The sequence below is a fragment of the Natator depressus genome, chromosome 14, assembly GCF_965152275.1.
Source record: "Natator depressus isolate rNatDep1 chromosome 14, rNatDep2.hap1, whole genome shotgun sequence".
Classification (NCBI taxonomy): domain Eukaryota; kingdom Metazoa; phylum Chordata; order Testudines; family Cheloniidae; genus Natator; species Natator depressus.
Window position 1 is genome coordinate 21,968,755 of NC_134247.1, and position 13,157 is coordinate 21,981,911.

Sequence of the window (13,157 nt, forward strand, 5' to 3'; positions counted from 1 at the left end):
AAAAAAGCCCAGCTTTACTCCTGATGCTGCTACCCCAGGCAGCCACCTTTTCATGATCTGCTTCTGGTATCCAAGTGCCTCCTCCAGTGATGGGCTAAGGAGGGCAAACTAGGCAAGGAAAACTGGCCAGTCGTTAGTGCCCTAGCCTGGAGCTTGGAAAAACCAGGTTCAATTCCCTGCTGTGTAACAGACGTGTGAGACCTGGAGTCAGTCCCTTAGGCTGTGTCCACGCTAGGGGTGTGAGTCCTCAGTTGCAGAGACATACCCTCATCTGAGCTCGCAGGCTTAAGAGTAGGGTAGCCCCAGTGGCACAGGCTGGCCACCCGGAGGACCTCCCCACAGGGCTCAGGTGGGTTTGTACTCGGGCTAGGTGCTCCCATTGCTATGTTGGCTTTTTAATGCGCTAGCTCAGGTGAGAGCTCGTGCGAGCATGGCTATGTGATCTGGGAACCACACCCCAACCTCCAGGAGTAGATGTGGCCTGAGTCTCTCCAGGCTTCATTTCCCCCTCTGTACTGTGTGGGTAACAGCACTGCCCTGTCTTAGCAGGTGAGTGAGGACAAACACATTAAAGAGTGAGTGGTGCTAAGGTACCTGGAAACGGGGACCAGATAAATGCCATAGATAGCCTGGGATTCTCCTCTTGTCATGCCGACTAAACTACACAGGATCGTTTCAGGGGACAAGACAAGATGTCACATTTATTATAACACAATTTGATTTAAGACCAATAATTAATATCTAATACCTATATGTACCCCCCCCGCCCCCCAATGTTCTGCAGCTGCTGTATAGTTACCAGTCCTGAATGTAGCTTGAGTTCGTAGCTTGTGGTGGCTAACTGGCCAGGAAAGCCGGGCACAAGGAGGGGCTGGGTCTCTTTTGGGCATGCACCGATGCCCTTCCATGTTGGCAGCAGGATGTTACCCTCCAAAGTCTGCCATCTCACCCATCCTTTTTGTAGGCTTTAGTTTGAATCCAGAGTCTATAGGTCTTGCTGTGTCACGCTGCTTCTGGGTTCGGTGTGATTGGCCACCCGTCAATTGCAGACATGACTGGCAGCCTGGGACCTGGCTTTGATGTTTCTTCAGTTGTGCTTTTGTTCTTTTCTTTTTAGGGTGGACTCTTCTTGCTTTGTCAGGGCTCTTGTCTGCATCTTCAGCCGTTGGTGTTTACACTTTATTTCATCAGGACAGGCTGGGGCCGGAGGTTGATTCCATCATCCATCCATACCTCATTCACACATCTAAACTACACTAATAAGATTACAGCAGGGTTTTGCAGAAATGAAGGTTTTGCAGCAAGCTTTTACAAAATGGAGAGAGCATTTTAAAATGGAGTTTGGGACAAGTTAAAATCGAGTTTGAGTTACAATATGGACAAGTGTAATGAATGACAAACAGTGAGCACAAGTTACAACGTTGAAACAGTGCAAGTTTCAGTGATTTAAGCAGCAATTGGATTGAAAGTGAAACTCAATTAGCCAGTTGTTGGGGTAACCGGTTTTATGAATGAATGTTGTTTCATTCATATAACTTTGCTTATGAAGTTATATTAATAAAGTGAACAATTAAAAACCATTTCATTGATCAGTTCTACACTCTAGCAGGTGGATTTCCTTCCCCTGTGGCTCATACTGCAGTTGTCTGTGCTGGAGGGGATGGTCTGGCAGCTCCATGGATAATGAAAGGAAGGAGACAATACAGGAGTCAGTCTAACTGGATTCCTTGTCCATGCAGCCAGCCTGTCATACTCACTGTGGAAATCCCTCTTGCAGGAGACGGGAACAGATGCCAGATAATCGCAAGAGTGGCCGAGCTTTTTGATCAAACGAAAAATTTAGTCCCAGGGCTTTCTCATGTCTCCTCCAATGACGTCCCATTGTGCATCGGAGACCTGCCGACGCCTGGTGAGAGATGTTTTCAATGACTGCTGTGGTTATGGCAGATGCCCCTTCATAGCGTATGCCTGGTTGCCACTTTCCCTTTTGCAAACAGCAAGGAAGGGTGTGAGGGTTGTGTATCAGCATAGCACCTAGAGGTAGCAATCGGGGATCGAGGCCCCAGTGCGCCATGTGCTGTACACAAATAGAATATACAGACAGTCCCAGCCCAAAGAGCTTACAAGCCCATGCTTTATTACTAGGGACTCGGCCATGAAAACAGGCTGGCAAGATGCTCCTGCTCTGTCTGGGACACCCAGACTGCCTCAAGGTGAGGATGTCCCATCCAGACTCTCCAGTGCGGAATAAGCAGCAGATGAGCTCTTCATGACAGGGGTTCTCGGTTCCTACAAATGGCTCTGGCCCTGGAAGTCAGAGGGAAAGGAACACAGAAAGGATGTATTACAAGTGGGCAGCATGGGCCCGTGGTTAGACCATGACACTGGGGACCTTTAATCTGCTCCCAGCTCTGATACTAATCTATTATGTGACCTTTGGCAAGTCACTTCATTTCTCTATTCCCTCTCCCATCCCTTGTCTGTTTGGTTTGTAAGCTCTTAAGGGCAGGGGCTATGCAGACACAGTGCCTGGCAAAAGAGGGCTCCCATCTTAGACAGGGAGGTCTTGACACTCTAATGCTGCTAGCAATGAAGGTCCTCCATTGTTTCTTCACAGATCGTTTTCAGCAGGGCATGGGCAGCATTCTCAAGTATAAGAGTGTTGGATGTTGCAATTTAAAACACCCCCAATTTCAAAGCAGGGATCGTGGCAATGAGCATTTGCCGGAGTATAAGTCCCCACAAGCATAACACAAGTGGCCTCTCGGAAGGGGAGGAAGAGTTTAATTCAGTGCATACTTATATGCAGTGGAGGGATTTCCATATTTCTGCCTCTGCCACACCATACCTGCTCTATCCATAATCCCAGGGCCTGATCTCAGCCCTCACTCCTCCTTTGCCAGCGCTATACCTAGCATCAAGCGCACCCGAGAGAATAACCATGGCTCTGAAATGTGTGGCTCCTTATCTGCCTGTGCCAGGTGCCAGGGAGAGACTGGGAGAGCTGCCGGCTCCTTGCTGACATTGGCTTTCTCCGCATCAGCAGAGGGGAAGAGGAAACGAACAAGCAAACTAACATTTGGGAAGATCCAGAATAGAAACACCCAGGCAGGGTTTTTTGGAATGAGTTCTGATACGCCTACGCCTGGCAAGCAGCCTGAGCTAAGGGCTGCCTGACTGATCCTATTCACGCTGAAGTCAATGGCTGCTCCCAGGGCAGGATAGGGCCTGTAGTGGGGACTCTAGAGCAAGGAGCACCCAAATCATACACACACAAACTGCCCCCCTCCCAGTACACACTCCCAGATGGGTATGGTGCATGGTATCGCAGAGGGGATGGGCACAGTGACTGATATAGCAGTGGGGCATAAGGGATGGTATAGCAGCGGCCCCAGAGGGCTTCGCTACACTAAACAGACCCCTTGGCTCCATCTGAAACCAGCACGGATATGTGCATTAACTTGTGCTGTTATTTCCCTTATTCAAAAGAATACTGCAGTATCCGACAGCACTGGCCCACAATACTGTAGTACCCTACAACGATGGCCCAGAATACCATCACTAGCAGCAGAGTAAGTGCAGTTTGGGCCATTACAGGATGATGAGAGTCAAAGGAGCATTCCGGACATGAATTGTGACATGCATGCTCCTTCCCCTGACCCGGAGTCTGGTAATGCCCCCAAATTCAACTCTCACCTACCCTGTCTGGGTGCCTGCTCCGCCCAGCCCAGCCTCTGCCAATAGAAATGTCTGAGGAGCTATAACGACACCAGATGAAGAGAACATTAGACAAAAGAATCTATCGGTTGTGTGCTATGCAACAATTGCGCATCCGAAATGAACAGCGATTACAGGAGAGAGTAGCAGGGAAGCTTCTGATTAATTCAGAAAGGGCCTTAAATGGTCACCGCATGTAACAGAGACTCTGGGGCAGGGGCTGGACTGGGGGCACCGGGGCTCCTGGGATCCCTTTAGCATTTAGCATGCAATCCGTTGGTTCTGAGGACAGGAGCGTAGTCTTCCATAAGTCAGCCGTGCCGGGTACACACAGGGGGCTGGAGCTCCACTGAGGATCTAGCCCAGTATCTGTGCCATTGCAAACACGCCGCTGGGAATGCCAGGCACAGTGGCAACAGGAAGCGTGAATAAGGTTTCGATAGAAAAACAAACTCTATCAAATCTCTCATGACTCCAGGCGGTGGGGCTGGGAGCTTGTTTTCTGGTACCTGGCTGATATTGCTGTATATCTTGTGAAATCAGCTGCTGCCTTCGCTTGCAACTGATTCTATAGCCTGTAGACCAGTTAGCCCCAACCCAGCTGAAGGTCAGCTGGGACCCAGATTCAATCAGCAGGACTGTGTTGGACATCTCACAGTCTTCCATGTGTGGTTTTCCTGGGGCCAATTTGCTTTTCAGTGGCTTGTTGGGCTCATTTCAGTTCCCAGGGAACAGGTATCCCCATCCATCTGGCACCTTCATTGACAGCCCCAGCTAAATTAATCTCTTCTCCACCATGCTGTGCTCTTTTGATGTCCACGGGCCAGTTCCTCTGCACAGCTCCACTGTCTCCATTTCCTTTCTCCCACCTTTTGTCTTGTCTGTGTAGGCCCAGGTCCTGCAAAGGCTTGTGCACACACTTGACTTCAGTAGTGCAGAAAGTTCAGCACCTGCGTAAGTCTTTGCAGGATTGAGGCCTTTGGTTGTAAACTCTTTAGAGCAGGGATCGTCTCATACTCTGCATTTGTACAGCGCCTAGCACAATGGGACATGTAGGTGCTACTCTACTACAAATAACAACAACAATGGAAAAATGGGACTAAAGTATAGTTATATCCCCAGTTGTGTATTTCCTGAGTGGATCTAAGACAGATCTTACACACATACACATACATATGTATTCATTCTTGGGCTGAGACCAAGTATGGAAAGTTTCCTCCCAAAAGGGAAATTGCTTAAATATCTCCCAGCGAGTAAAAACAAGGGATTAAAATGGCAGTTGAGTTGCACCCTTAGGGCTTGGTCTTGTATCAAGATCCACTATCCTTGGCTCCTGTGTTTATGCAGAGTCTTGCTGGATCTCCACAGGGGTGTAGGGCTCCAAGCTAGCAGATCCTGGGGTAGGATCAGGGCCTCAACTGTAGCTTTTACTTCCTGTGAAAGCTCCATGCTGTGCTAGTGTTGGTTGCAAAGCATTTTGGGATGAAAGGTGCTAGACTGGTATCAGTTTCTGGGCCTAACACAGCCTTGGCATGAGCAAGAGCCATTCAGTCGAAATCGGTTGTGTCTCATACACCAGTGCTAAATTAGGCCCATTAGTACTATTCATTGTTAATGCTATTTTTTCCCCACAGCTACCAGCCTGCTACTTTCCCTGAGTGCTAAAGTCACTGAAAATATCTATTTGTGATGTTTCACACTCTTCCTAGCAAATAACTGAAAAAACCTGCTTCCTTTCCAAAATACCACCAGTTCAGTTATTATAGGGTTGCTCATGAAAGTCCTGATCCTGTAAACACGCCGCACCTAGACCTCCATTAAACAGTCAACGGGAGCTGGTTTTGTCATGTAGGTGCTTGAAGGATTGGGCCTGTAAACTGAGTGAAGACACTGGTTTGTTATTGTTACTGGTAGTGTTTATGGCTGCGCGGCTGCACACAGTGGTTTGTTATGGTCATAAACACTGGGTTACTGGTAGTGATTCTCCAACTGGAAACAAATATTTTGGAGAAAAAATAAATCCCATAAAAATCCTACAGATTTTGCAAACAAATGTCAGGAGAAAAGCAGATCCAATTTTTCCAAATCCTCTTCCCCACAAGTCTGACTGTCCTCAAATCAGACCTAGGAAAGAGAGGAGAAACTCGCATTGAAACAAAGTGCTACATCCTTAACTCACCACACTGCCCCCTACAGATCTCAAGGCGTTAACATATCAGTAAATGGGCTGCAGTAGCTAACTCAGCAAGATGAGTTGAGGACAGAGCTTTACCCTTAGCATGGAATTTCCTGGCTTTTTCCATCAGGCAAACATTAATTTTTCTCCTGAGTTTCCAAAGAGCTGAAATAAACATGGCTGGGGGGGTTATTAGTTTTTTAAACAATTTAGCAACCCTTCCCCAGTTTGTTATGAGGCCCAGGCATCTTTGTTTATGCATCAGAATCCTTCACCCTGTTAGCTCAGCCCTGTGCATAGCACTTGCTGACCAGTAGATGGAGCATTGTGGTAATTCGGGGACAACAAAAATCGCAAGCTACTGCATTGTGTCTTCTGATTTCCTAGTGGTGAGCTGGGATGTATTTAAAATAAAAAAAAAGCAAATATGTAAAATTCAAAATGATTGCACCTCTTCAAGTGTCTAATATGACAAAGACCTATTCAGTGGGCTCAGCTCTGTTGTCAGTTGTAATCTATTAAGTGCACACAATAGCCTACATCACAATAGCTGAATACCTAAAACTCCCCTTGATTTCAATGGAGGCTGCAGGGGCTTTGACTCCTAGAGATAACAACAATACCAGCCTCTCATAGACTGTTTTTCAGCCACAGATCCCAAGGGAGGGTCGGTCTCACTTCACAGATGGAGAAACTGAAGCATAGAGTTATCAGCCCATGGTCACAGAGCAGGTAAGTGACAGAGCTGAGACTAGAACCCAAGTCTCCTGGTTCTTAGTTCAGTGCACTAGTGTGACGAAGCGGGAATGTTCTTAATGTTTTGCATGAGTACTGTGTGTGCCTCAGTTTCCCCTATGTGTTGCACAAGTATCTAGGTGGTGGGACAAGGGTGTGTAGTTGTTGCAGCGACCCCTAGAGGGCAGGTGTGACAGCTGTCTAGCTCTCTTGGCCCAGACAGTGGCCTGACACACTGTATCTTGGCAACTAATGACTGGGGCCCATCCTTTGAAAGAGCCAGCTGGAGGAGTTGGAGAACAGAGAGAGAGGTGGAGGCGAGGTGACCAGTTTGCCTGAGATGGAGGACATGCAAATGGGCATGACTGAGGGTGGGCTGCTGGAAGCTGGGCAGTCTCCAGGTTTGGGACTCAGGGGGAGAGCTCACGGCTCTGGGTCTCCCCAAGATGGACTTTACTAAATGTTCCTACTTTCTGTGCTAACAAGATCTGCTCTACGCTGTGTTCCGGATGACTAATAAACCCTTCGGTTTTACACCACTGTCTGGGAGTCACTGCTGACTGCAAAGTTGGGGTGCATGGCCCTTTGGGGCATATAATGCTTCCCCGGGTGTCCCATCCAGATGGATTCACTGTGGGGAGCTCATGGCATGAAACAGGGGTGTTGAATGCCCTGAGGTCAGACCCAGGAGGCGCTGAAGGGAAGGAGGCTTGCCCTAGTGAGAGTATGCTCTGAGGGGTGTCACACGACAAGGGGTCCTGTCGGAACTTCATTCGGAGCTGTTCCAGAGCAGCAGGCTTGCTCTCCCGAGACAGCTAGCCACTGGACCAAGCTGAAACGCATACATGTGCCCTGCGAAGATGCTAAGCTGGTTTCAGTGCAGTCTTCACAGTCCTGTAGAAGGCTTGCACAAACATAACATCATTTCATACCATTTTTGCGGGTGGAAATGCTGGCTGTCTGCACAGTCCTGATGTTGTGGGCTTGATGGTGATTTTCTGAGGCTTTCCCAAGATAAGCTCTCTGATGGTGTCGCCGAGCTCTGACCACCTGCCACAAAGTGACTACATAATGAGAAATGGTGTGAAATAAATAGGATGAAATTCAGTAAGGACAAATGCAAAGTACTCCACTTAGGAAGGAACAATCAGTTGCACACGTACAAAATGGGAAATGATTGCCTAGGAAGGAGTACTGCGGAAAGGGATCTGGGGGTCATAGTGGATCATAAGCTAAATGTGAGTGAACAGTGTAACACTATTGCAAAAAAAAACAAACATCATTCTGGGATGTATTAGCAGGAGTATTGTAAGCAAGACACGAGAAGTAATTCTTCCGCTCTACTCCACACTGATTAGGCCTCAACTGGAGTATTGTGTCCCGTTCCGGGTGCCACGTGTCCAAGATGTGGACAAATTGGAGAAAGTCCAGAGAAGTGCAACAAAAATGATTAAAGAGCTAGAAAACAGGACCTATGAGGTAAAGCTGAAAAAAATGGGTTTGTTTAGACTGGAGAGAAGATCAAGGGGGGACATGATAACAGTTTTCAAGTACATAAAAGATTATCATCAAGAGGAGGGAGAAAAATTGTTCTCCTTAACCTCTGAGGATAGGACAAGAAGCACTGGACTTAAATTGCAGCAAGGTGGTTTAGGTTGGACATTACAAAAAACTTCCTGTCAGAGTGGTTAAGCACTGGAATAAATTGCCTAGGGAGGTTGTGGAATCTCTATCATTGGAGATTTTTAAGAGCAGGTTAGACAAACACCCCCCAGGGATGGTCTAGATAATACTTAGTCCTGCCATGAGTGCAGGGGACTGGACTAGATGACCTCTTGAGGTCCCTTGCAGTCCCACATGTCTATAAAATAGATTGGCGTGTATGGGCATAGATAAATAAGGTGAATTCTGCAACTTTTAACATATTAAAGGCTTGCCTTTGAATTGAACGCACACAACCCTACCTGCTCCCCAACCAGCCAAACAGGGAAAGTGAAGACCTAGGGAGAAGGAGTCCCCGGGTTGTGTCACTGCTTTGGGGGCAGAGCATTCCCCAGGCCCAGCCTGCTGCTCTCTGGGCCTCGGGTCCCTGTCCCACTCAGGTCTTTCAGAGGCTTGGGGGGGGGGTGTGGATGCTGCAGGCAGCAGAATATTTGCCCTGGGGGGAGTGGCAGGGCCCTTTGCTGGGCAGGGATCCCTTCCCCAGTCTGCTGGGCGCTTGGCTTGGGCCCTCCCTGCGATGACACGGAGAGAGGGGCGGTAATTGCTAATTACCCCTCTGCAGCGCGCCCCCTTGCGGCCGGCTTGGGAGGGGGTGAGAGGCGCCGAACTACATCTCCCAGAGCCCCCGGGCCGGGCCGAGCCGGGCCGGGCGAGCAGCCGCAGTAGCAGCCGCCATTCCCCCGGCGAGGCGCTCAGCAGCCTGCAGGGGCGACGCGAAGGTGGGAGCAGGAGGGGCGCGGAGCCGCGCCAGCTCCATGCCGCAGGATGCGCTGAGCGGGGGGTGGGAGCTGCCGCCGCCGCCGCCGCCCGGGAGCATCGCAGCGCGGCCGGGATGGGGGCGGTGAGACGCTGCCGGCCCCAGGCTGCCCGCTCCGCCCGCCGCCGCCGCCGCCGCAGCGCCCGAGCCGCCGCTCTCCCGTCGGGAGCCATGTAACCGCCCGGCTGCTCGCGGATCGCTCCGGCCCCCGGCTCGCTGCCGAGATGAAGAAGCAATTCAACCGCATGCGGCAGCTCGCCAACCAGACCGTGGGCAGGTAAGGGGCGGCCCGGCGGGGAGGGGAGCGGGACCGAACCAGGGCCCTGCTGCGGGTGGGGGGCAGCAGCCTGGGGAACCCCTCCCCCCCCCCACTCGTGTGTCCGGTCACTTCCCAGCCAGGGGCCCTTCCTCCCGCTGCGTGCCGCGCCCCTCGCCGTGGGATCGGGGCGCCCTGCTCGGCTTGCGTCCCTGCCAGGTATTTGCTAAATCTCTCTGGCGGGGCGAGTGGCCTCGCAGCTCCCAGACCTGTGTGTAGCTTCCCCCCTCCCTACCCAGCCTCCTTCACCCCGGGAGATCCGTCAGTCAGTCGCTTGGCTTCTCTCTGTGTTACCGTCTTATTCCTCGGATACCCCCCAGGCGAGCCGCTGCTGGGGCTGGACACAGGCTGGGGCTGTGCAGTGCCCATCGGTGCCCTGCGCAGTGGGTGCCTTGTACCTTGTCAGGCTGCTCCTTGGCCTGACGGGTTGTGTTAGGAGCTTGCTGGCTTGGGCGATGGTATCGGTGCGGTGGATTTTTCCAGATGCGCCTCACCTGGATGGCTGTCCCTGCGTATTCACTGGTGTGCCCCGTCTTTTATTCCTCCGTGGCGTTTCCTGGAGGGTGAGATCTCTGCTGGCAGCCTCTCGCTGGGCTCCCCCTCGCCTGGCCTTCCTGAGGGGGTCAGCGGCAGTAGGAGTTCGCAGGGGCTAGAGAGGAGGTTAGAGCAGGTGTTGGAAAGGCTGGGAAGGGAGAGAGATGCTGGCAGCGGGCAAGAGCCCAGCGGTAAACAGGGCACAACCCGGCCAGCCAATGAAGTTTGCTTTGGACTCTGGAGTCAGGCCCCGATCCTGCAGTGAAATGGGGCTCTGCGGGGGGTGGGCATGCACAGCTGTGGCCAGATCGGGGCCTTAGCGACGCTCCCCAAAGATGGTGCCACTGATAAAAGGCACAAACAAGCCAGACGCTGGTTTTGGTTACATTTGGTTTTTGCCCTCCAGTATTGTGTCATGATGGGAATAGAGCGTCAGCTATGTTGTGTTGTGGCCAGGTCTGGTCCAGTCCTATCCACCTGGACTGATTGATTAAGGAGGCTCTTTGTGGTGCCAGTTAAACTCCACTGTGGGGATGAACATTGTTCTGTTTCTTTGATGACTGGATGTCGTTCCTGGACTATTGCCGCAGACCCCGTATCAGTTTCTCCGGGTTTTGGCTTTGACACTGAACTCATCTCAGGCTGAATCCCGTTGGCTGGTGCCTGGATGGAGCTGGCAGGGTTGGTCCTGATTCTGCAATGAGCTCTATGCAGATGGATCCCATCAAAGTCAGTTTGGGCGTGGGGGATGCCCGGGGCAACTCATCGTGGGATAGGATCTCGATTGGTTGTCCTACGCCCATCCCTAGGGTTATGCTTGCTAGGATTGGATGGAGCTTGGGAACATCGGGAATACTCTGCGTGATCTGATGTGCTATCTGGGACTGTGTCCAAAGACATGGTTTGGTTTATTGTTGTATAATTCTCCAAGATTTTGCAATGGCTGTCTATATAGAGAGAAAGGGGGAGAGATTTCTTTCTTTTCTTTCTCTAATTAAACAAGTTCTTTTAGCTGTCAGAGAGGTGCAGGGGCAATGGAAGGGGAGGGCGGCTGGGTGGATTTTGTGGAACGTTATAACCCAGAAAATGCATCCCCAGGGCAGTGTATTTTGGCTTCTAACCTGTTTGTTGTCAGAATCTCATACGCCTTCTAACCTTTGGAGTGATGGTCTTGAAAATAACAAGCCCGTGAATCGGCTCAATTCACGTCACACTTGTAAGCTGAGTAACTTGTAACGGAGTTCACCATTCCCAGCGATCTGTTGGGGTGTCATGTCTCTGCTTTTGCATCTGTGCAGTTCACAACCACAAACAGAGTGACCCTGGCGGCCTCTGGTAACCCGGCCTCTGTGACTGCTCTGTTTTGCATTAGCTCACGGAGGTTTGTTGTTTTTATGTCGTTTGCTCTGCAGCTCTGAGATGCGATGCGATGCTGTCTCGCCACATGCTCTGATTCAGGATGGAACTTGCACTCATGCTTAAGTGCCTCACTTTCTATGATACCAGATCACACCGAGCAGTGGCCCCAGTCAGTGCTTGGGGCCCCTTTGTGCTAGGTGCTGTGCACCCAACTCACAAAACATGGACCTTACTCAAGGGCTGTGGGATGCAAGGTTTGAAATCCCAAGAAAAATCCAATCAGCTCAGACTCGCAATGATGTCATTTTTGTTTCTTTTTGCTTTTGGAGGAGGGGGACTGAACGGCTCCTCTGTTAGACCTTCACCATGCACAGCGAGGGATTGCATCGGCCCTGGTTTGAGTTGCTGTTGCACTATAAAACTGCATGGCACTTTGCAGAGAAGAAACGATAGATTCCCTGCCCCAAGGCGCTTACGATCTCAGGTCTGGATCCTGCAGTGAGTGCTGCACAGAGGGACCCCTGAAGTAGATAGGTTTCTGCAGGGGCATTCGGATCCACCGGCATTGATGTCATTAAAGGGATCAGGTCTTAAATAAGCCGTTGCACAGGAAGGGCCTGAGGAGCGTGGCAGGGAACAGCAGGGAAGGATCTTACGATGCACTTGTCACATGTGCCTAGTGCTTGGTGTAGTTCTCAAGTGATCAGATGGCGATTAGGCGCACTGTCCAGAGTGAAGGCTGCGGTGAAGCTGGGCTAGAGAGGAGAAGTGACTTTTGAGGCGTGCTCTCAACGAGAGTGAGATAGCATGGCAAGCAGCGTCAGATGCTCGGTGGGGGTGGGGATGTGTGTGAGGGGGGGTTTACAGCACTGCCCGCCCCAAGTGTTTAGGAATCATGAGAGTGCCTGAAAAGTCATGAGACGTTTCTCACTTTGGGGGTGTTTCCCTTCTGGTTTCAGAGCCTTTGGGGATCATGTTTCTGGCTTTTCTCCACAGCCACGACGGCTAGAAACATCCTTCTTTGTTTCAATGGAAGTTGAGGTTCTTACATCATCACCTGGCTCCAGAAGCTGAAACTTTGCAAAGAGCATCAGCTGTCACAAGGCTGGGGATAAAATCGCAGGAGTTGGCAAGACTGGACTTACCATTGTAACTATGCCAGCCTCTGGATCTGAACTGTGAGCCGAGCAGACCCCGCTGAGACACTTGCTCTGTGGAATCTGGAATACTGACCGATAACCTACGGCACATGTGGAGCCAGCTGTTGGAAGCCAGGCGGCTTGCTGAGATAGCTGGTGAACAAAGCGTGTGCTGATTTGAAGGCATGTACTTCTGTGACCTCAGCTGGAGCAGTGCTAAATCACTGTTCCATCTCTTTTGCAGTGTGAGTATGTGGGGTCCCGGCCCTCCCTAAACAGATGGCTTGGTCCTAGCATCACTCTGCAGGGTGCTTGCTTTACTCATTTGCTGAGAGCCTTCTGTCCTAGGAACGTATGAATTGCATCCACATCAGGCCCGCGTCCTGTATCCGACAGTGACCAGTATGTGATTCTTCAGAGGAAATTTCTTCCCACCCCTGGTCAGTTAACGGTTGGCTTATGCTCCAAGCCTATGAGTGTTTGTATCTCTCAGCCAGTCTCTTTGGTATGTTGTCTAATCCTAGCATGGATATTCTCAGCATTCATATAGGTGTCTAATTCTCTATTGAATCCTGCTATGCTATTGGCCAAAATACTGTGGGGTGGCCAGAAGTTCAAGAGCCAGGAAAACAGAGGTTATGTAGTCATGTGTATTGATTTTTGGAGCCATCAGTTTTAATAAATAAATAGGCAACTATTGGA

At 50.6% G+C, this 13,157-nt stretch overlaps 1 protein-coding gene and 1 long non-coding RNA gene across 15 annotated transcripts in view; one reads left to right on the forward strand and one right to left on the reverse strand.

The window, feature by feature from the left end:
- Positions 1-786: 786 nt before the first annotated feature.
- On the reverse strand, positions 787-10,434 carry LOC141999040 (uncharacterized). The gene is made up of 4 exons (XR_012641952.1): positions 9,718-10,434; positions 7,561-7,678; positions 3,701-3,758; positions 787-2,307 (listed from the first exon to the last, which is right to left on the reverse strand). It is a non-coding gene; the product is annotated as an uncharacterized LOC141999040 (long non-coding RNA).
- The window catches only part of ARHGAP44 (Rho GTPase activating protein 44), a 144,378-nt gene continuing 140,498 nt past the window's right edge, over positions 9,278-13,157 (forward strand). For 9 of the 14 annotated variants that reach the window (XM_074972138.1, XM_074972140.1, XM_074972136.1 and 6 more), the window contains exon 1: positions 9,280-9,384. In XM_074972138.1, coding sequence (XP_074828239.1) covers positions 9,332-9,384 — 53 coding nt within the window. In that variant the 5' untranslated portion in view covers positions 9,280-9,331. Of the gene's footprint in view, positions 9,385-13,157 lie in introns of all 14 variants that reach the window. The other 5 variants (XR_012641951.1, XM_074972146.1, XM_074972144.1 and 2 more) reach the window with 3 other exon arrangements.